The 22,726-nt window shown below is 43.8% G+C and overlaps 1 protein-coding gene across 1 annotated transcript in view; it reads right to left on the bottom strand.

The window, feature by feature from the left end:
* The window catches only part of KIF18A (kinesin family member 18A), a 228,412-nt gene that overhangs the window by 56,034 nt on the left and 149,652 nt on the right, over positions 1-22,726 (bottom strand). Inside the window, exons 11-13 of the mRNA XM_082270833.1 lie at positions 16,178-16,299; positions 8,358-8,596; positions 3,282-3,377 (exon numbers count right to left, since the gene is read on the bottom strand). Of these exons, the coding sequence (XP_082126959.1) occupies positions 3,282-3,377; positions 8,358-8,596; positions 16,178-16,299 (457 nt within the window). The remainder of the gene's footprint in view (positions 1-3,281; positions 3,378-8,357; positions 8,597-16,177; positions 16,300-22,726) is intronic.

Here is a 22,726-nt window from a genome sequence, read left to right as displayed (position 1 = left end):
AGCTCGCTATAAGTCGCTGATCGCCGCCATTACTAGTGAAAAAAATATATCTTAGTCTGTAGACGCTATAACTTTTGAGCAAACCAATCAATTTTTTATAGTGCAAAAAAAAAAAAAAAAAAAACAGAAGCTCTATTTGTGGGGAAAAAAAAAGGACATACAATCTATTTGGGTACAGCGTCGCACGACCGCACGATTATCAGTTTAAGGTATTAAAGTGATGCAGTGCTGTATCGTAAAAAAATGGCCTGATCACAAAGGGGGATAAATCTTCTGGGGGGAAATTGGTTAATTTCTTCATTTTCCAAAAAAGTGTGGCAAAAAAAATAACGTAAAAAAACTCATAATGCCTACTATTAAATACTTGGACTGCTTACTTAAAAAAAAAAAAAAAAAAGGGGGTAATTTTGGGGGTATTTGTACTGTCTTGGCATTTTACATACATACACATACTAGGGTCAGTTGAGACAGGAGCCAATTAACCTACCAGCATGTCTTTGGAGAGTGGGAGAAAACCAGAGTACCCAAGAGAAACCTATGCAGGCACAGGGAGAACATGGAAACTCCAGGCAGGTAGTGCTTTGGCTGGTTTAAACCGACGACCCTAGTGATGCTAGGCAGAGGCCTAGCCACTTAGCCATAGTGCTGCTCAAATTACATATACATATATATATATATATATATATATATATATATATATATATATATATATATATATATATATATATAAAATACAGTTTGTAGACTAAAATTTTCATACTGACTAAATGACATACTGATTTTATATTCTTCTTTATCAAAAAAAAAAAAAGCAGAATATACTGTATTTTGGCCCAAATTTATGAAGAAAGTTTATTTACAAAGTTTTATAACAGAAAAAACTTTTGTCTTTTTTTTCCCCTTTACACAGTAAAACTTAATGGTGATGAAAAACAACCAAAAGAAAGCTGTCTCAAAAGAAAAAAAAAAAAAAAAAAAGATATAAAATGAATTGGGGCACAGTGTTGCATGACTGAGTAATTGAGAGATCTGAAAGATCTGTTTGTATTAACAAACCATGGTATTGGACGGAGAGCTAGAATCTGGCAGACACATCGTTACAAAGGCAGGTGGGACAGCAGGACCTGCAATGAGAGAACAAGGGCTTGGAAAGGGCTTCAAACTTTATAACCACAGGGTTCTTGAATACAGGCACATGCTCAACATGGAAAGTTAAGCTCTTGTTAGGATTTGAAATGATTTAGTTTACAACCGGGAAAGCCCACTTCTCAATAAATCCTTCAATTGGATTTTGCTGGGAAAAAACCTGGGAGGGGCTAAGGTCAATTTAGGATGGGGCCAGTTACTGTATAATACTGTACATGTGTAAAAGCAATAGTACAGGGAAGGTTTTTGCAGACCGAAAGATTTTTAAGGAATCCAGGAAGGAGACTTTTGGCAAGGCTAACATAGGTTGCTCTAGGTCAGGGCAAGTGCACACTGCATCTATAAAAATAGGACTTAATGTGTTACTAAACCCAGATCCTGCATTCACTATATCTGGTCTCCCACAGTACATAGAACATGGAAATTAAATTATTTAGTAAATATAAACTGCTAAATACCTTTTCTCTTTGGCAGTATATACCAGTGTTGTGACTTCTGGTTAACACTTGTAAGAGGAATTTTCATTCTACTCTGACTGTCCTAGGAGACTGCAGGACCCCTGACTCTCTGAACAGTGCTGATTGTTCCTGTGCCGTTCACATGCACCCAAAAAAAAAAAAAAAAAAAAAAACTCCTCTAGCAACACACACCAAACTGAGCATGTGCAGAGTGACTCCAGAGGTTCTGTCTTATCAGGAGATGGTTAGAGGACAGTGGAAGGGGAGGATTAGAGAGGACGGGATCAAACAGCCTTTTTAAACAATGCGGAGGATTAACCCCTTTGATTGCACAGTGAGTATAACAAGCATGCTTTACTGCATTTACTGTTGTGGTTTTAGTAACACTAAGTTTGGGAAACATAGCACAATGAACTGCTCCACATACCAAGTCCTTTAAACCAGAAGAGGTACCATCCTCACATTAAGTGCAGAAGTAGCAAAAGGAAGATCAAAGATTGACCAGAGGAAGAGGATTAGGAGGCTCATTTGTATTCCCTTCAGAACGATGCCTCCAATAACGCTGAATTAACCTCTTAGATCAGCCATGGTATAAAATTCCTCTCAGTAAGTAGGAGGGGAGGACATCTGAAGGGGTTGGGGGGTCTTTTGGGGGGACAGTGGTTAGGTCTTGCAAAATCATAACTCTTAGAGAAAAAAAAGAAAATCTGCAAATCTCCCCTGAGCCAGTATCTGAGTGTAAAGTGGTATAATCCAAGAGAAAGAGAGAACACACCAAGAGTGAAGAATATACATGCCTCTTGTACTTAGACAATATTTGCTTATCCTGGAGTTCAGCTTAGTCTTCTGTGACCAGTCACTGTAGCCAGCAGTGAGCCCAGAAAGATCCCAGAGGATCACTGTGCTTTATGCTGAACTCGAGGCAAGGAAGAGTGGAGCTAAATCCACGCATGTGTTACAAGATGGCGTATGCATGTGAAAAATGCCCCAACAAGGAGGCGGAACAGACTAAATGGGACATCCAGACCAAAAACAGCAGAAAAAAGGTAACAAATTCAAAGAGTAAACCTGGTCTACTCTCCTGTCACTAGCCTCTGTGTGACTGAGTGGGTCTTTGCCATGCTCCGCAAATATACCTCTTAGAGAGCCTGAGTACAGCACATCTAGACTCTCAGAAAGGGTAAAGGCTTATCCAGCTGTTTATGCCCACCTGGTTGGCATACACCCTAAGAAGTCATCGGGAACAGAGTTATACCGGGGAGGTAGTGCCAAAGCCATTTACTTGTAGAAAGCCATGTGTTAAACAATATGCTGCACTACATAGGTAAGCACCTAACTCGAGTCCAGGGCCAAAGGGCAAAATAAAAGGCCAGCCTGCATCTTCTTCCCACTATCCACTTCTGTTGAGCTGGGACGACCACAAGCTGTTTGGAATTTGGTCTCTCCCCACTGAACTGGCCAAATTTTGCATATGGTTAGCTTTAGGCTTATAAGATAGTGTTCCTAGAACACCAAGTTACTGGCGACACAGTTTGTGGAACACCAAGGTGTGAATGAGAACCCTTAGGCAGGTAGGCTCTGTCACGTGTAGGTAATTAAACTTCTGACAGTTTTGGCATCTGTTTTGTGCATTCAAAATGAAAATAAAAAAAAAAAAAAAAGCAAATAAAAATGTACCTGGTTCCTCAGTGAAAGATCTGACAACTGCTAGGTTGCTTTCATTCTGGGTCACTCTAACTAGCATCTGTGTTTTCTGAACATGCTTCTCTCCTCCTAGAAAAAAAAATAAAAATCAGGTTATCATAACAAATGAAATTATCTGCAACAAATGTGGCTTCAGCATTTGGATTTCATGTGCTTAAAAAGCTTCATGTTTTTTCAAAACCATTTGCTTTCAATAAAACCTATAGCCATGAAAGAGAAGTATAAAAAAAACAGCAATAACATCATGTAAACATGTATATACAAATTCCAAATATAAAGTGCTCTTGTGCTCCAGTCTTTTTAAAAGTGCTGAAGTGCTCAACCTAAACTCATTCCGCGATGTGACACACACCCCCTTTTTTGTCCATCCTTGCCAGAAACAATGGACCCCCAGCTTTTTAGTCTAGGAGTCAAACAGGCTTGATTTATATAGGACTAAAAGGTCACAATGAACAGATCAAGTACTCTCCAGTTGCCTCTAAGATGTTCCAGTAATCTGTCTCTATCTTTCTGTTACCCCAAAGAATCAAGTGAGAGGTTGTCTGTTATCACTTTGCTGGGGGGACAGTACCTTCATTGGTTGTCAGCCCATGGAGTCCTCTGCTGTCTCTCTCACGGACAATTCTTTTCAGGGCTGCAGATGACTTTCTGACCACTCACTGCCTGCTCCACCATTGCACATGCTCAAGATGAAGTGGTGCAGGGAGACTGGTGGGAGTGGGTAAGAGGGCAGGGGCTTTTATGTTATCGTGGGTTGTATTCACCTGTTACTATTAGACTAAATATCAACGGGTGAATAAAACCCACGATCCTTCCTTTTTTCACTTTTATTTAACCGTAGCGTATTTATCGTTCTAAAAGACCTATATCCAGACATAGGGATCTCAGGGTGACCACGCTCATTTTGCAGGGCTGTTACGCTTTCCTGCACACTCCTAAGTTGAACTGTAAGCAGTAAGGCTAATGTACAGTGTGCTAGTAGATTGTTCTGTAGTCACTGTGTGTAGTGTGCAGCTCATGTTGAATCATGTGTACATCTAAAGGAAGTTCCTACAACTTTATTGGATGTGCATAGTTCTGGAAAAAACAAAAAAACTCAAAAACATGAACAATTCAAGGTTAAACAGTTTTTCACAGAAAACACAATCCTCTTTTAGGGACAATACTTTAGTTGAACTCGAAGGCCAGCCAAAGGCAGTGCAAATTTCTTTCCTGCAGCCACGGGTTGAAAGAAAAATTTGCTGGATGCCCTTATCAACACAGTGCTGACAGGGGAATACCTCCTGCCAGACCAATGTCTTCTCCCAGTGGAGGGGGTGAGGGAAGCCGTCCCCGCCAGAAGACGACCAGAATTATTGCTAGCAGATATAGCAGCCGCTTGCGATAATGCAAGGCAAATCTGGAAGGCTGGTTGTGCCCAAGTTGATCAATCAACTTGGTACATTCAGCCTGTCCATTAATGGTCCGACTCTCGACTGGTTCCTACTAAGTTCCTACTTCGGCCGGCCTAAGTCAAGGAAAATGTAGCTTTATTGCAAAGTGCAGGCTAAGTGCTGTACACAATGCTAAAAACCAAATGATTTTTGTCTATTAATACAGGAATTCTGTGTTCTGCTCTTATTAGAACTTTAGTTCTAATTTGCATGTTCTTTTAGGCGCTTTTCTCCAACAATCCACATTGATAAGTTAACCGACCTCTACTCAAGAGTAGAGGAAAAGAAAATGATATGGAATGACTGGTTCTAGGTACTATGCAAAGTGCTGCAAAATATATTAGCACTATATAGTATATCAAATAATATTGTAATACAGTACTGTGCAAATGTTTTAGGCAGGTGTGAGAGAAAGCTTTCAGAAATTCAGAAGCGTTAATAGTTCATTTTTTATCAATTAACAAATTAGTAAAAAAAAATAAAAAAAAAGTAAATGAAGAATGATGCACACTATTTGGTTTAACCACCCTTTGCCTTCAAAACAACATCAATTCTTCTAGGTACACTTGCACACAGATTCTGAAGGAAGTCGGCAGGTAGGTTGTTCCAAACATCTTGGCAAACTAACCACGGATCTTCTCTGGATGTCGGCTGTCTAAAATCCTTCCATCTCTTCATGTAATCCCAAACAGCCTTGATGTTGAGATCAGGGCTCTGTGGGGGCCAAACCACCACTTCCAGGACTCCTTGCTCTTCTTTTTGCTGAAGATCGTTCTTTATGACATTGAATGTATGTTTGGGGTCGTTGTCCTGCTGCAGAATAAACTTGGGGCCAATTACATGCCTCCCTGATAATATGTCATGATGGATAAGTATCTGCCTGTATTTCCCAGCTTTGAGCACGTCATTGATCCCGACCAAATCTCCAACTCAATTTGCAGAAATCCAGCCCCAAACTTGCAAGGAATCTCTACCATGCTTCACTGTTGCCTGCAGGCACTCATTGTTGCACTCTCCAGATATTCGTTAGCAACCTGCCTCCTACTGCAGCCAGATATTTAACATTTTGACTCCTCAGTTCAGAGCACCTACTGCCATTTTTCTGCACCCCAGTTCCTATGTTTTTGTGCATAGTTGAGTCGCTTAGCCTTGTTTCCACGTCGGAGGTATGGATTTTTGGCCGCAATTCTTCCATGACCACTTCTGGCCAGACTTCTCTGGACAATAGATAGATGTACCTGGGTCCCACTTGTTTCCACCAATTCTGTGCTGGTGGCACTGCTGGGCATCTTCCGATATCCGATAAGGGAAGAATGTGTCTTATCTGCTGCATGGAACTTCCTTGGCTGACCACTGTGTCTATGGTCCTTAACATTGCCCTTTTCTTTGAGTTTCTTCAGAAGAGCTTGGATAGCACATCCTGAAACTCCAGTCTGCTTTGAAATCTTTGCCTGGGAGAGACCTTGCTGATGCTGTATAACTACTTTGTGTCTAGTTGCTGTGCTCAGTCTTGTCATGGTGTATGACCTGTGACTGGAAACGGTCTTCTACAATCTCACCTTAGTGGCAGAGTTTGGCTGTTCTTCACTTAAAGCCCCTGACTTTGTGCAAGTGTAAGAATCTATGCTAGTATGAAGTAAATATTGACATGATTTAGATTCTTCTTCTACTACATCACTTTGCATTTTGGAAATTGATAAAAAATAAACAATTAAAATATATATTTTTGAAAGTATTCTTACTTTACAGAAATTCACATCTGCCTAAAACCTTTCCACAGTACTATATATGTATGCTCAAGAAGAGCTGCGCAGTGCTGTATGGATCAGAAATGTAGAGACGAGGGTAGCAGAAGGAGTCCAACTTTTGCTAGCTCCCTGCCCAAAGGCCACCTCCACCTGGGACACAAACGACTCCAGGACCGCCATCCGTGCATCAATGATGGCTGGGACCTGCAGCATCAGAGGGGGTCAGGTGCTCCAGAGACTCCATCAGTAAGGAGGGGGACTCCCACTGTGCTGGTAGCACCCCCAGGTCGCCAGCAAACAGAGCACCCCACAACCTGCCACAGAGAGAGGGAGGGACCCCACAAGACTCACCACCCCATCAGAGTAGCACTGTCTGCACCAGGATGCATTTGCTCTATGTGCGGCATCCAAGGGAAAGAGAATGCAGGAGTCCATACCAGGGAAGTGGAGGAGCTCCCACAGCTGAAATCGCCACCTAGGGGCTCCTTTGTCATGGCCTCTGCACTATTAGTATGCTGGACCAATTAAAAATGGCTGCCAGACTACACAAACATGGCCGTCGGCCATTGAAGCACACAGGCTACAACAAAATGATCGATCACAGACTGCAACTACAAGGAAAGGGGGGATTGGTCACAGGGATCCCAGGAGCCCAGACTGCAACTACATGGAAAGGGGGTTCCAGTCACAGGGCTCCCATAGCAGGAAATGCCCCCCAACTGATAGTTCAGTCGCCAGCGGCGCACCCCCCTCTCCCCTGCGGGTGCCAGATGACCCACAGGGACCACTAATATACAGGGGGGGTCTGATGGCAAGGAGGGGAACCCACAGGTCCAACTGTCCCAGGGAGGGGCCCGCGTCCACTCCAAAAGCCTCCAGTCCCCGTCCAATGAGGCTAGGTCACGGCCCACCTAGCAAGGAGCAGTGGTCTGCGCGTGCTCGCTGGCCAGACTGGGGGGACCACTGAATCTAGATTTTTTTAGCCTGTCGCCCAGCCCCAAGGAAAAAAAGCAATTTAAAAAGGAAAAAATTGCCAGGACCAGAGATCCCGGCAGGTAACTAGGTCTTTATTTCAGTGCAAAAAACTTGTGAGACCTATAGCAGAGAGGGGGAGTATACCACCGAAGACTGCCCATAGGCGTAGCAAAGTTATTTTTTTCTGCCTAGTGTCCTACTCCTGTAAGGGGCAATATAATCAGAATCCTGGAGAGCTGTGTCCGTCAATGAAGGAAAGAGAAATAAAGCTTTAGCCTGTCTGGCGGTTATAAGTAGTAAAACTCTCTATCAGAAAGCTGAACTTTGTGTCTAGCTCCACAACCAATAAGCATTTTTTTTTAAGCTCACAAAGCTGGCACCACAGTGAGGTGGGATTTACCAATACTAGTGCACTCAATCTGGTGCAACTGTGCATGGTAACCAATCAGCTTCTAACCATAGCTTGTTCAATTAAGCGTTGGCAATACAACCTGAAAGCGGATCGGGTTCCATGCAGAAGTGTGCCTAATTTTGCACTCTTCAACTTTAGTAAATAAACCCCAGTCTCTCTCTATCTACAGACCAACACTCACTGGTTTCCTCAACATTTGAGACTATGCGCAACTAACTCAAACTAAAAGACCATACCTTCAGCACTGTTAGACCAGTTCCCTAGGATTCCTTGCACCTTACTTGACTACTTTGAACCCTAGGCATAGTAATCAAATCTATCTCTTGTAAGAATGTTTTTTAGGCTACATCTTTTGCAGAAAACCAAAAAGAAGCAAACCGTGCATAAATGACATTCAATTCCTTACCTCTCTGTTTTAATGTGAAAGTGGTCAACCATTGTATTACACTAAATAGATAAAAACAGAAGAAAATCATCTTACGGCATGGTGTAGTCTGCGTGTACAAGAGAGGTGGGAAGGAAATGATTGATGCAATATCAGGTAATTCTGATTTGTTGGGGTCTTCAACAACTGTCTGATCCGCCCACACTACGGCCTTTTCCCTCTGTACCAAGTGCTCAACCTCCTGGAAATCAGACTCTACAGCAGCACTGGATAATCCACCTTCTTTTAACATTTCATATTGTCTTCTGAAGGCTGGCAGGAGATAGTTAAGCAACCTAAATTGAAACAGAACAAAAACAATTAGATCTTCTCTCTTTAAATAGAAGCTTTGCACTACAGAATAAATAGGACTACAAAATCATTTGTATATCTAGGTTGTGTTTTAAAAAAGAAAATAAAACGGATACTATTCGTTGAACAAAGAGATTTTGTTCCTTATGCAAAAAACTTTATTTTATGTTAATGACTTCTGGGGGTCTAGTAAGTAGTCTGCATCTATACTTGTACGTGGTGAAAATAAGGCAACCTTACCCATCATTGACAGGTGTTTAACTGTCATTTGGTTGTATTCTCTCCCTATTACATGCAAATGTCAGCTCAAAGTCAGGCTGTAAGGACCTTACGGAGGCTGACCTCAAGGCTGATATCTAACGCTCTCCAGGATGCTGGAGGATAAAACCATCAATTAAGTCTAAAAAAATGTATGACCGGGTATAAAAAAAAAAAAAAAAAAAAAAACACACCTCTTCCCAATGCATGTACACTTCCCCGTGCTTTATTCCTTTTAAAATGCAACAGTGCAGAAAATACTTGTGGATTTGCTAGAAATCCACTGTGCACCTAGCTTCCTGTTTGGGCCTATCTTGCACTGAACTCCCAACCAGCACCAGTAGCTTTGTCCACTGGAACAAAGAACTCTGCCTTACCTTCCTCCCCTCTGCCCACCACTACACATGCATACATCAATTTCTTTCCCAGCAAATTAATGCTACTGCTTTAAAGAAAGAGCTCATGTGAGACATAGTTCTGGGGAGTGCCTACATCAATAGAAACTGAACTCTCTCCAGCTGCAGCAGAAAGAATTTGACAAACCTGGTGATGCTACAAGATAACCCTGAAAACACCTTTGTTAGATCATAGATTTACCACTACAGTGCTATCAGCACTGTCCTCAGAAATAGAAGACAGTCTTTCAAAATGACAAGCCTGACTTTTTTTGCTTTGACTGAAGGATAAAATGAAATCCAAGAAGAACTATAGGCAAAACTCTCTTTTTTATTTTAGATAGAGCAAGGGAGGGTTAAAACCCATTAGATGTTTTTTTTGCCATCGGTGTCCCATAGCAGAGATTTCCCTTCACTTCCTGTCCCATAACCAAACAGGAATTGAGAGGAAATCCCTGCAAATTAGGGGAATTAATGGGGACTCCCAGATAATCAGAACTTTTGTCCCCATTGGAAGATTTGCCCTCCATTACTATTTTGGAGACAACACAAAATGCGGGATTTTTTTCTTTTTACTTTCACTTTTAATGCGAATGGTAAACAGGACAAAGAGAGGGTGAATCTCCATAACACGGGCACAGCCAGTAAAAAAATATCAAGCTTTTCAATACCTTTGTACTATCCCAAAGCAGTATCAGCATGAGGGGTGGGAAAGAACACAGCAATAAACAAATTCCCATAAAAAGGGCTAACTTGGCAAACCAGGTAAACCAGTAGCTCAACTGGAACCAGGAACAACTGGAGCTCACCTACCAGAAAAAAAAAAAAAAAAAAACACACCCTCAAGAGGTAGAGGTTCCTGCCACAGCAGCATGCAAAACTTTGCAACCAAACGCAGAATCTGCAGATCCAAAAATATCCACCTTGTAGAACTTGGTGAATGTGTATACAGATGCCCAGGTGGCCATCTTGCAAACCTGGACCATTGACTTCTGATGACAGAAGGCGCAGGAGGCAGTAAGCGCCCTCGTGGAATGAGTCTTAACAGGGAAGGGGGAACCTGACCCTTGATTGAATAGGCCTGCACCACTGTCTGCCTGATCCATCTGGAAATGATCGCAGCAGACGCAGCCTGCCCCTTACGAGGACCATCCGTAAGAATAAACAAGGAATCAGATTTTCAAATAGGCTCAGTCGCCATCAAGTATACCCTGATGGCCCTTACCACATCCAAAGAATGCAGAGCAACCTCTTTTGGGTGCTTTGGCTTAGGACATAAAGAAGGCAACACAATGTCCTCATTCAAGTGGAATCCCAAAACGACCTTAGGAAGGAACGACTAACAGGGGCGAAGCACCACTGTGAACCACCAGGCGACCGACAGGACAAAGTAGCCCGCTCAGAGACCCTGCGTGCAGAAGTAACAGCCAAAAAGAAAGTCACTTTCTGTGACAAGTAGAGGAATTTCACTAATATTTTCAAAGGGCGGCCTTTGAAGAACAGACAGTATCAGGCTAAGATCCCACGGAGGTACCAGGGACTGCAACTGAGGGGCCAAAAGGTGAACTCCCTGCATGAAGGTGACCGCCTCGAAGATGGAGACCATCAACCACCAGGTAAGGTGACAGGACAATGCAGTCAGTTCCGACACCCTGCGTGCAGAAGTAAAAGCCATCAGAAAAGCTACCTACTGTGAGTAAGCAGAGGAAGTTAACAAATATTTTCAAAAGGCCGTCTTTGAAGAACAGAGTACCAAATTGAGATCCCATGGAGGTACCAGAGACCGTACCGGAGGAGCCAAGTGGTGAACCCCCTGGATGAAAGCGTGAACCAAGGAATTTGTTGCCAATGGTCTTTGGAAAAAAATTGCCAATGCTGAAATTTTGCCCATAATGGTGCCCAGAGCCAAAACGCAGGTCTACACCCCTTTGGAGAAACTCCAGCAGATGTGATACCAAAAAGGGACGGGGGGAACCCCGCTAGACTCACACCAAGAAATATAAGTGTTCCAAACTGGATGGTAAATCTTCAGAGAAGTAGATTTTCTAGTTTTTAACAGGGTAGGGATCACTGTTTCCAACAACCCCCTATCCTTCAATACCTGGCTTTCAATAGCCAGGCCGTTAAAGCCGGCGACCATAAAGCAGGGTGGAAGATCGGTCCTTGAGACAGGAGATATTCTCTGAGAGGAGGCCACCAAAGGGGCATCGGCTACCAAGCCCACGTACCAGGATCCACAAGGCCAGTCTGGGGCTACCAGAATCACTGGAATCCTTTCTGCCTCAATTCTGCGCAGAAGTAGTATTTGAAGAAAGGCATAAATCAGACGATACTAGCCCCAAGCATCTGCCAGTGGATCCTGAGACCTCATAACAAATTTTAAAACCTTCCAGTTGAGACGAGAGGCCAACAGGACCACATCGGGGGTCCCCCACTGGAGAGACAGTTGTTGAAACACTTCTGGGTGAAAGGACCATTCGCCAGGACACAGTGCCTGACAAGTGAGGTAGTCCGTCTGCCAATTTTCCACCACTGAAATGTGCACAGCAGAGAGCGCTGGAACAAGGCGTTCTGCCCACCTTAGAATTCCGGCCACTTCTTTGGCCGCTAGGGCACATTTTGTGCCCCCTTGGTGACTGATATATGCCACAGCCGTGGCATTGTCCGATTGAATCCTCACAGGACACCTTGCAGACGATCTGTCCACTGGGATAGGCAAAGCCTGATCGCTCGAATTTCCAGGATGTTAATCAGCAGACTGGACTCCTCCCGAGACCAGAACCCTTGGGCTGATTTCGTGCTCAGGACCCCTCCCCATCCAGACAGGCTGGCGTTTGTGGTAAGCACTGTCTAGAACAGAGGGAGGAAGGACTTTCCTTTTGCAGAAGTCTGGTATGGAACTGAGCGAATGGAACGGCCTCGAAGGTAGAAACAATCAGGCCCAGCACCTGCATGCAAGTTCTGAGAGACAACCGGTGATTGGATAACAAGAGCAGAATCGCATGCTGTAATTTCAAGAGTTTCGTTTCCAGGAGAAACATCCTGGCTGAGGCTGAATCCAGAGACAGCCCCAGGAAGTCCAACTTGTTGGACGGGGTCAAGGCTGACTTTTGAAAATTCAGAGTCCAGCCGAACTCCTGCAGAGTACTCACCATGATGTCCAGATCCTCCTTCAGGACAGAAGACGAGACTTGAGATCCAGGATTGGGCGAACCTCCCCCTCCTTCCTGGGGACCATAAAGAGGTCTGAATAAAACCCCTGAAAACGTTCCGACTTTGGAACTGGGACTATGACCCCTTGTGATAAATCCTGTACCGCTCTCCCAGAAGGCCTTGAAACCGATCCGAGGACAGACACAAATTGGAAGGGAAGAACCTTGCCAGGGGCAAGGATCCAAACTCGATCTTGTAGCCGGACCAAATCAACTCGAGTACCCATTTGTCTTGGATGAACGAAGTTCATGGATCCGGAAAGAAACGAAGACGTCCCCCACCCCTAGTACAGGTGAGGGTGTCCCTTCAGGTGGAGGAGGGCTTATCCACGAGGCCAGAGGAGACCGCCGTGGACTTACCACTCCAGGGTCTCTTGGAACCTCCTGCAAAGGGACGTTAGGATTTAGAACCCTTTTCCTGCGACCCTGTGGGATGAAAAGACTGCTTGTGAGCCGAGAAGACAGGGCCACGTTTGCGGCAAGGCTCTCTGTTTTTAGTAACCTGTGGAAACAGGGAAGATCCATCAGCACCTTTTTTGGAGGCCTGGTCTCCAAATCCTGGTAACCAGATCATGCGGCATAAGGTCATCGCAGTCTGCCCTGCAGGCTAACATAGTTGCATCCAGTATTAACTGGTCCACGAGCTCCGCCATTTCATGAGGGTGTTGACCCTCTTTCAAACCCTGATGTAAAATCTTTGCCCACTCCGTCAAGGCCTGAGAGACAAACACCGGCCTCAAGGTAGAACCTGCCACGGTTAAAAGATGGCGGACCAAGGATTCAGCCTTTCTATCTGCATGATCCTTAAAGGATGGAGCATCCTCCACTGGTAGGAATGTGACTTTATTTAGCCTAGAAACCTGGGAGTCCACCACCGGTTGCGCTGTCAGTTTCTTCAAAAGGGAATCTTCAAAAGGATATCTCCTAGAGAAACGCTTAGGTATGCCAGCCATAATGTCTCGGGGACCCCCACTCACTAGCGACAATCTCGTCAAAATAGGCAGGGAAGGGGAAAACCTATGTCACTCTGGATGGCCTGCGGGTGCCAAATTGCACCGGAACGGCAGACGCAGCATGCACTGCGTCCTCCATTTTTAAAGTTTCTCGCACTGACACAATCAGTGCCTTTACAAATACTTTTTCTTGCGCTGAAGTGGTGGAAGAGGAATCATCCTCACTTTCAGAGCACTGGAAGTGCATGGACGTGGGCCCCATGGGGTGGCTTGCCTCTGAGGCGGTCAAATCAGCCTCAGAATCTGAGGCAGAGGAAACAGGTGAAGGCAGGGGCGCTTTTTGCCAGGTCTTTTTCATAAGACCAGGTCCACTTTAGATGCCAGAGTCAAGGATCCCCCCCCCCCCCCCCCAGAGTGGTTCTGGTGGTGAGACATGTTCAGAAGGCTCCATGGCACCCTGGGGCCCCAGTAAAAAAAAAAAGTGTAAATTTTGAAATAAGCTGTGAAAAGAACGCGCTGATTCCCGTGGTACCACAGGTCCCAGGAACACTGCAATAGAAGAGCAGGCAGTGAGATATCACCCCAGGACTCACCACCAATGTGTCTCAGCAAGGAGCAGGGAGAGAGAGAGGAAAGAGCGGCAACAGCCTGCAGTACGCCCTTCCGAAAGGAAGAGGAAATGACCGTGCTGGCACTAGAGGCCACCTGCCAAGCTCCACTCCATGCTGCTACAAGAAAACGGACGCCGCATCTACTATAGAAAAGCCACCAAAACATGGTCGCCAACTCTGTAAAAATGGTCGAACAGTCGTACATGTGGCCACAAAAAAATTGTGGGACCACCAGTGGGAGCGTGAATACCACGAGGCATGTACACGGCCAGGGGGGGCTTTGTAGGGACCCCCCCTTAGTACACAACACGGCAGGCATCTGACCGCTCAGCAACTAGAAGCGACCCAGATGTGACTCCATGTTCCCACCCCACCTAACAGGCACAACTCACCTTACCAGAGGTGACAGTTTACCACTAAAAACTGTTAAAAGTCACCAGTAAACCCCACGGAGTACGGGAGGAAGAGCCCATGCAGGGGGAACCCCGCTAGTGAGGGGGGGGTAGAAACCTGGGAGACATACTGACCCTGGGCTCCACGTTCATCCCAAATTTCCAGAGGGCGAAGAGGGCATTACTCACCATACCATTGGAACCAAGCAGGGGTCACCCCGGGCAGGTCACCTCCCCATCTCGGAACAGGGGGTGCTGCGGGCCAGAGGAACGCTGCGACTCTGGCCGGGACCAGGTCGTGTGCATCCTCCCGAGGTGTCCCACTCGCAACCCAGTTCCTCCAGTGGGAGCATGTCACGGCTGAGGTCTGCACGTGCTCGCTGACCAGACAGGGACGACCATAAGGATCTATTATGCAACTTGATAAAAAATATGGCGCTCAAGGTCAAATACACATAAAGCAGCAATAAAAGCATAACATTTAAATTATATATATATATATATATATATATATATATATTTTTTTTTTTTTTTTTCTGTAAGTCAGTGGGTGGATTAGTCCATCAAGGGAGATGCATGGGTTTCAGGCAACATGCAGCAAGGGCAGGCTCCTCACAGGAGTGAAGTGAACTCTGTAGATCGAAGTAACAAGGAAAGACAAGAAGAGCGCTTCTAAGTGCAGTAGTTTTAATGATGTATAAAACGAACAATAGCACATTCACATGAGGTAATGGAGAAAAAGCTCAAATTAGGATGTAGTAGTGCCGTGATGCAGTGTGTCTGAGAATCCAACGCCGGAGTCGGGATAGTGACTGGCGGTGAAGAGAGCGAAGACCCAAGCTGGTCACAGCATCTGACCTAGAAGACTCAGAGCGCAGGCACTCTCTTCACCACCAGCAACCATACCGGCTCTGGCGTTGGATCCTCGGACACACCGCATAACAGCACTACTACATCTTAATTTGATGAGCTTTTTCTCGATGAGCTTTTTCTCCATTACCTTTTTCTCCCTTACCTCATGTGAGTGTGCTATTCATTTTATACATAATTAAAACTTAAAGGCGCTCTTCTTGTCTTTCCTTGTAAGGATCTATGATATCCAGTACGTCACCCAGTCTGGCAGTTGATTGTAGTTCTTACAGGAACAACATGTTTGTAGAAAAAAAAAAAAAAAAAACACCAAAATTAAAAAAGTTCAGTTTAAAAAGGAAAAAAAATGTCCGGACCAGAGATCCCAGCAAGGAGCTAGGTCCTTACTCCTGACTAGGCTGAAAAAAACTGAGATCCTAGAGCAGGAAGTGGGGGTATACCACCTGGGACTGCATAATTAAACTTTGTTAAACCTTTTCCGCCTAGTGTCCTACTCCTAGGAAGAGCAGCCTAACCCATCTGTCAAATGAGGATATGAAGCTGTGTCCGTGAAAGATTGAAAGAAAAAAAATGTTTTTTGTGGCGTTTTGGTGGAACTTTTTTCCAGCAGAAAAAAAACGCTGAAGCATTTTTCATTCAGCGTTTTTTTCTAGTTGGAAATGGAGATTACCGTTTTGTTTCCTTTAAGCGGATTATTGGTAAATGGAAAATGTGGGATTTGGGAACCAGAGAAGCAGCCAAATGCAAAAGAGTCCAGTCTTTGTGTGGTCCTAAACATTCAACTAGATGGTGCCGTCAGTATAATGCCTGAAGAGGAATACAAATGTAAAAAGGCATACAATACAATGGAAAAATTAACCTTTATATCACTTACTTTTCACTATGACGGTGTTCTCTTTCTTGAAGGCATACTAGCCTGTTCATATGATCAATCTGAGATTTTAAATCTTTTGCCTCCAATTTTAAATGGCAGCATTCTAAATCTTTAGAAAGCTCCTGTTAGGAAAAAAAAAAGGCGTTTTCACAAACCGAACCAATGCATTCATTATTACCCACAGACAATGATCAGCAAGAGATTATGAAATGCCCAGCTACTTCTAGGCCTTTACAATTAACTACTGGTAGGGATAAATTATTAATGAAAATGTCACAGGATCTATTTATAGAAAAGGATCATGGCTACTCTGCAAGAGAAGCTTATGAAATATTAACAAATGAAATCTGTGAATAACCCAGAACCAATGGCAACGAACTTAAAAATAGAATTATTAGGACTGCAGTTTATACTTATGTAGGATTTCTGTTCACACAGCTAAGCCAGCGAAAAAAGCCAAAACATTATGGTAAGCAATTAGGAATTTTTTGAATGCTAAAACTACAGAAAGCTTGGCGTTTCTCCACATTAAAAGTTCAGCAGAAAACACCATTTGTAACAGCTATCAAAACGTATATCAAATTTGGAAAACACAAGGAATTGTTCCTAAGCTCAGAAAGTTTATTTCATTTTTAAATGGGTAGGACAGCAATTCTAAAAATAAAACTGAAGCTCTAGCTTACATACTTCTTTAGTGCCGCTGTCCCATGCAGACTTGCCTCTATACAATCCAGCACCAGACCTTATCCAGGTTTAATGAGGGTCAGCATCATTTAACCCATATACTGTGAAATTCAGGGCATCATGAGCCCGTCCCCTGGGGAAATAACTAAGGTGGCCTGCATTCACACTGTAATTATGCAAGGAACAGTGCTGGTGTGTCAGGTCAGTGACATTCTTTGCAGTACTGAGGACTACTCACCGCAAGAGAAGGTAAAAAATGAAATGAGGACACTATGGGGTTAATTTACTAAAACTGTTAGTGCAAAATCTAGTGCAGCTGGGCATGGTAGTCAATCAGCTTCTAACTTCAGCTTCTGCAATTAAAAGAGAAGTTCTGTTTTTTTTTTTCAAAATCATACTTATTCTGATACTGCATCTATCCCCCGCCGACTCAAAGACTGAGAACCGGGCGATCAAAGACTGATCGCTCGGTTCCCAGAGCTTCGTGAGTGGAGAGCTGGTGACTGTCAGTCAATGCTATCTGCTCTGCCGGCTCGCCCCCGCACTCACTGGACTGCTGGCCAGCAGAGGGGGCGGGAGCCTTAGCCAGGTGCCATGGGCAGATCCCTACTTTGTTGTTGCGATCCTGCCCGAGACTGGGCCGGCTCTGTGACTTGAGCCCGCTGTCTGCTGAAAATGAGTCACAGGAGTGCAGAACAGACTGCACTCCTGTGATCCATAGAAGTGCAGCCAAATTAGCTTTGGTTGTAATTCTTTAAGCTTTGACAAATAAAAAGCTCGGAAACTGAATGGTTTCCATAAACATCTGCACCAGATTTTTCACTCTTAGTTTTTAGTAAATCAACTCCTGTGTCACGAGACCTTCCAAATGGTATTTTAAAATAGGTATGCATTAAACGAAAAACAATGAGGAGAAAAATTTTACAATTTTAGGTTGAAAAGTACATCTTTAGCTGGATTTCTGTAAGTGTGTAGGCCCTGTAAATGAGTTGTCTGATGTACCAGTCAATAGGGATGATCGAACATTTCGGGTCGACCATCGGTTCCACCCGAACATTTACTGTTCGAAATTCGGCCGAATTTCAAACTTTTTGCTGAAAAAGTTCGGAATTCGGCAACCAGAACCGACCAAAATGCAATGGGACAGGAACTGGGCTTTAAAAGCCTGTGATTGGACCAGAAACATCAGTAAAAGCAAATTGAGGGGGCAGGAGGATGCTAGGAATGTGATTGGAGTGACTAGGGGGTCCAGAGGCCAATCAGTAGTAAATACGCCCCCCAGTATATAAGATAGCCCCGCCAAATCTCTAGCACTTTAATACTGGGGCTGTGGAAGAGAGTGGAAGCAGTTCTGTTACACCTGCTTCAAAGTGTCATTTAGCAATTATTAGTGTGAGGAAAGGGATATCTAGTGTAGTTAAGGTACTATTTTCCACTATAGTTAGATTTAATAATCTAGTTTCTGTAGGGAAAGTGTTAAGTGTCAGGGGACTGTAGTGTAGTGTAGGGTTAACTGACTGACTGCTATGGCAGGGTGACCAAACCCTTCCATGTCAGGGTGACCGCCATAGAAAGCCATAGAAAAAAGATTGTTTCTATTAGAATTGCAATAGAGCAGGATAGTGGCTTCGCCCCTGTGACACCCGGCTTTTTGTTGCAGGCGTTTTATTGGGCTTTTTTGTGGACGTGTTTGGAGGCAGGCATGACATCAGAACTTCTGTGTAGGGGTATAGATACACAAACACACACACACACACACACACACACACACACGTATGTATATATACACATACACATATATAGGTGTGAATGTAGCAGAACCCTATGCCTGCGCTAATGAATTAACAGGCATAGGACTTTGCTCCTATCACACCTATATGTGTGTATGTGTATAAATACATATAAGTACTCCCGCCATGCAAAGGCCTTCCAGGTGCAATGGTGACTTTTACAGGAGTTGGAGTTCCTTGCTTTGAGTAAGGTGGGAATAACCAAATCAGAGCGATACCAGAAGACTTAGTTAGGGGGCCTTGGGCTAGTAAGTTTGGCTTGTTCGGAGGAGGCCAATGCTCCAAAGTCTGAATATTCATGTGCATCACATTCTTCTGGGCAAAGTTGAGGCAATAAGAAACACCAGGACCCTTTTCTTGTCCGTCTTGCGTAGCAGTCAAGGGAGGGTCTTCATTAGAAGAAAGGCATAAACCAGCTGGAATTCAGTTCATGGTATCATTAACACATCTACTGTGAAGGTGCTCTCCCAGCTTAGAAGTCCACTCGTCAATTGTTCACTTCAGGAATGTGGACGACAGAAAGCTGGAATGTACGTTTCTGCCTATGAGAGTATTAGACTTATTTATTTTAGGACTCCTATACTCCTTGTGACCCATTGATGATTTACGCAAGCCACTGCTGTGGCATTGTCCAACTGTACTCTTGACTGGGCAACCATGCAGAAGGAAGGTCCAATGTAGTAATCTGATAGCGCTCAGTTCCAGCTTGTGGATTGGGAGTTTTGCCTCCTGTAAGAACCACATCCCATGAACAATCAAGGAGTTGTAAACTCTATCCCAGCTTGCATCTGTCTTCACCACATTTAAGTCATGTGAAGGAAGGACTTTCCAAACTTTAGGCAAGATTGGAGATCCACCATGGGAGATCTTTGTTTTGCTGGACGGAAGCATTGAGCGAACCAAGGATTGGATTAGCTTTGTTTATGTTTTTAAGTTGTTGTAATAAAGAGATCTGCAGTGAAATTGAGCAAAGGAAACTGCCTGGAAGATGGTTACCAATGGGCTCGAAACCTTCAAGCATAAGGGCAGCGATGGATGCCGTTTTGACTGGGTCTGTGGGTCGGATCTTGAGATGGCAATCTTCTCCTGAGGTAGAGAGGTCCTGGCCTGGGCTGTAACCAGGAAAAAACCCTGGTACGCCAGACAGCATGAGGGCTGGAGAGCCGACTTTGCCATTGCCCAAAGGACAATTTATTTCTATCAAGCTCTTGACTGGACTACCATCTTTCCAAAGTCCTGGCTGAAGAGTTCTTCAACAGGAGGTCTAGCTAACCTATCACATGAACACCCAGGGTTAGAAGAAGAGCCAGCAGCGGAGCGAGGATTTTTTGGAATACTTGAGAGTGCAGAAGTAAGCACAAAGAACAGTGTCACGAATTAGAATGGCTGATGTCCCACAGCAAAATTCAGAAAGTGTGTGGGGAAAACGGGAAAGGGTAGATAGGCATCTCATACAGTAAGTCTACTGAAGCAAGAAATGTCCCTTGCTGGATAGAAGCAATGACAGTTTTAGCGGATTCTGTCCAACAACTTGGTACACAAAGAAATCATTTTTTTTTTTAAAGTTCAGTATTGGGTGCATGCCCCGTTTGGGACTATGAACAAGTTTAAATAGAAGCCTTGAAACAGCTCTTCTAGAGAAACAGATACAAGAATCTCTTGAAGGCGGTCATGAAATCTGCCTTCCTTTGGTTTGAAGCTGGCAAACTGGAAGGTATAAAGCGAGGAAGGGATAGATAGAAATAGTATCTTTTATCTCTTTGAAATGACAGATTGGACCCAGAAGTCCAAGGTTGTGGCGTAGGAGTTTCTTTCCTCCAGAAACTGGATGAATTTGTCAATGGATTTCCAAAAGAGGCACTCACAATCAATGACATGTGTAGAAGAAGTTTCTTACAAGCATGTTCAGGGGACAAAAAGTTAAAGCCATATGTGTATATGCACAGAAATTAGAGATTCCTGTGACTTGGCATATTACATTCTCAAGCAAGTCAAGACAAAATAAGGCTGAAGGATATAAATGTACCAAGAGAGCAGGGGTCTTTAAAGATCGGTTTCTGGACTCTGTTTATTTGTCTTGAGTTAAGGTCCGTACACACGTACCGATTGTCGGCCGAAAATGTTCGGCCGCCGAACGATCGGCCGATTTTCGGCTTGTTAGTATGATGCTTCCGACAGCCGACAGCGCACTTTTGGCCGAAAAGAATCTGTCGTGCAAGCATTAAAATTTTTGTTGGCCAACACCAGAACGGCCGATTGTTCGCCAGTCAGTACAGAATTCGGCCGACAGACAGCAGATTTGCAAGACTGGGCATGCTCAGAAAAGAAAACACACACGGAAAGTTAACCATCACATGACATCACTTCTGCAGTCGGCTGTTGTTGGCCGACAAAATTCGTGTGCAGTCTTTTGCAGTTTTCAACAGACAAGACAGCCCTCGGACAAAAGACGGCCGATCGTTCGGCCGACGATCGGTACGTGTGTACGGGGCTTTAGTCTGGTAAATAGACATTGCAGCAACTGCCAGATACAGGGTTGTACCTGCAAGAGCAAAAAAAGGTCCTTAAAAGGATTTTAAAATGCCCATCAACAGAATCCTTAAAGGAGGGACCATTCTCAATAGGAAATGTAATGAGAACTGAAATGGCAGGGTCCAATACCGAAAACATGGAGCTCAACCAGGAACAACTGGAGTTTCCAAGAAACAACATACACCCTCAAAGAGAAAAATTGCTCTTTTAACCACTTCAGCTCCGGAAGGTTTTACCCCCTTAATGACCAGGCCATTTTTTGCAATTTGGCACTGCGTAACTTTAACAATTGCGCAGTCGTGCGATGCTGTACCCAAATACAATTGATGTCCTTTTTTCCCCCACAAATAGAGCTTTCTTTTGGTGGTATTTGGTCATATCTGCGGTTTTTAGATTTTGCGCGATAAACAAAAAAAAGCAACAATTTAAAAAAATAAAACAAAGACAATATTTTTAACCTTCTGCTATAAAAACATTCCCCAAAAAAAAAAAAAAAAATCAAATTGTATCAGTTTAGGCCAATTTTTATTCTGCTACATATTTTTCGCCCAAAAAAAATAAATCCCAAAGCGCGTATTTTAATTGGTTTGCGCAAAAGTTATAGCGTTTACAAACTACGGGATAGATATTTGGACTTATTTATCAGTCAGATTTAGCGGGACTGCGACACTGCAGCAGACAGATTGCATCCCTGACATTTTTGACACTTTTTGGGGACCATTGACATTAATACAGTAATCAGTGCTAAATAATATGCACTGTTACTATATAAATGACACTGGCAGGGAAGGGGTTAACACTGGGGGTGTTCAAGGGGTTAAGTGTGCTCCTAAATGTGCTTGCTAACTGTGGGGGGGGGGCTCTGTGAAAGGCACACAGAGATCGGCGTTTCAGCTTAGACAGGCAAACAGAGATTATGTTTCAGCTGACAGAAGAGCCGCCAGTTAAACATGAGGGGTGAGAAAAAGAGCAGAAAAAAATCCCAAAAGGCTAAAAACCTAGCGACCAGGAACAACTGGAGCGCACCTGAAAACAATACACCTTCAAAGAGGACCAGGTCCTCTCAAGCAGCAGCCTGCAAAACCTTGCAGCCAAAAGCAGCATCCGCAGATGAGAGTACATCCACTTTATAAAATTTTGTGAAAGTGTGCACAGACGACCAGGTGGCCGCCTTGCAAACCTGTATCACTGACGCCTAATGGCGGAAAGCCCAAGAGGCAATAAGGACAGCTAGGATATATTAATCCATGCTGACACCAGCGTTTGCTTGAATGGTGAAAATAAGATAAAAAGTGAATTTATACCAATTTTCTGAAACAATACCTTCTTCAAATATCACATAAATACCAATAAGATACGAGAGGTAATTCCATAGCCTTCAGTAAACACAAGAAATAAAAAGTGACGTGCCAAATAAAAAAAAAAACACAATTCATAATAAAATGTGCATAAGTGTCCAGTGACAAAAAGTCCAAACAAGTAAGATAATATATTCCAAGATAGAAAGATTTGTGATCTTTTAGCAATAGGATGAAAATATTCC

Source organism: Pelophylax lessonae, assembly GCF_965119305.1.
Source record: "Pelophylax lessonae genome assembly, chromosome: 10".
Lineage (NCBI taxonomy): Eukaryota > Metazoa > Chordata > Amphibia > Anura > Ranidae > Pelophylax > Pelophylax lessonae.
The sequence above is the reverse complement of the archived record's forward strand: the minus strand, read 5'-3'. Positions and strand labels throughout refer to the sequence as shown.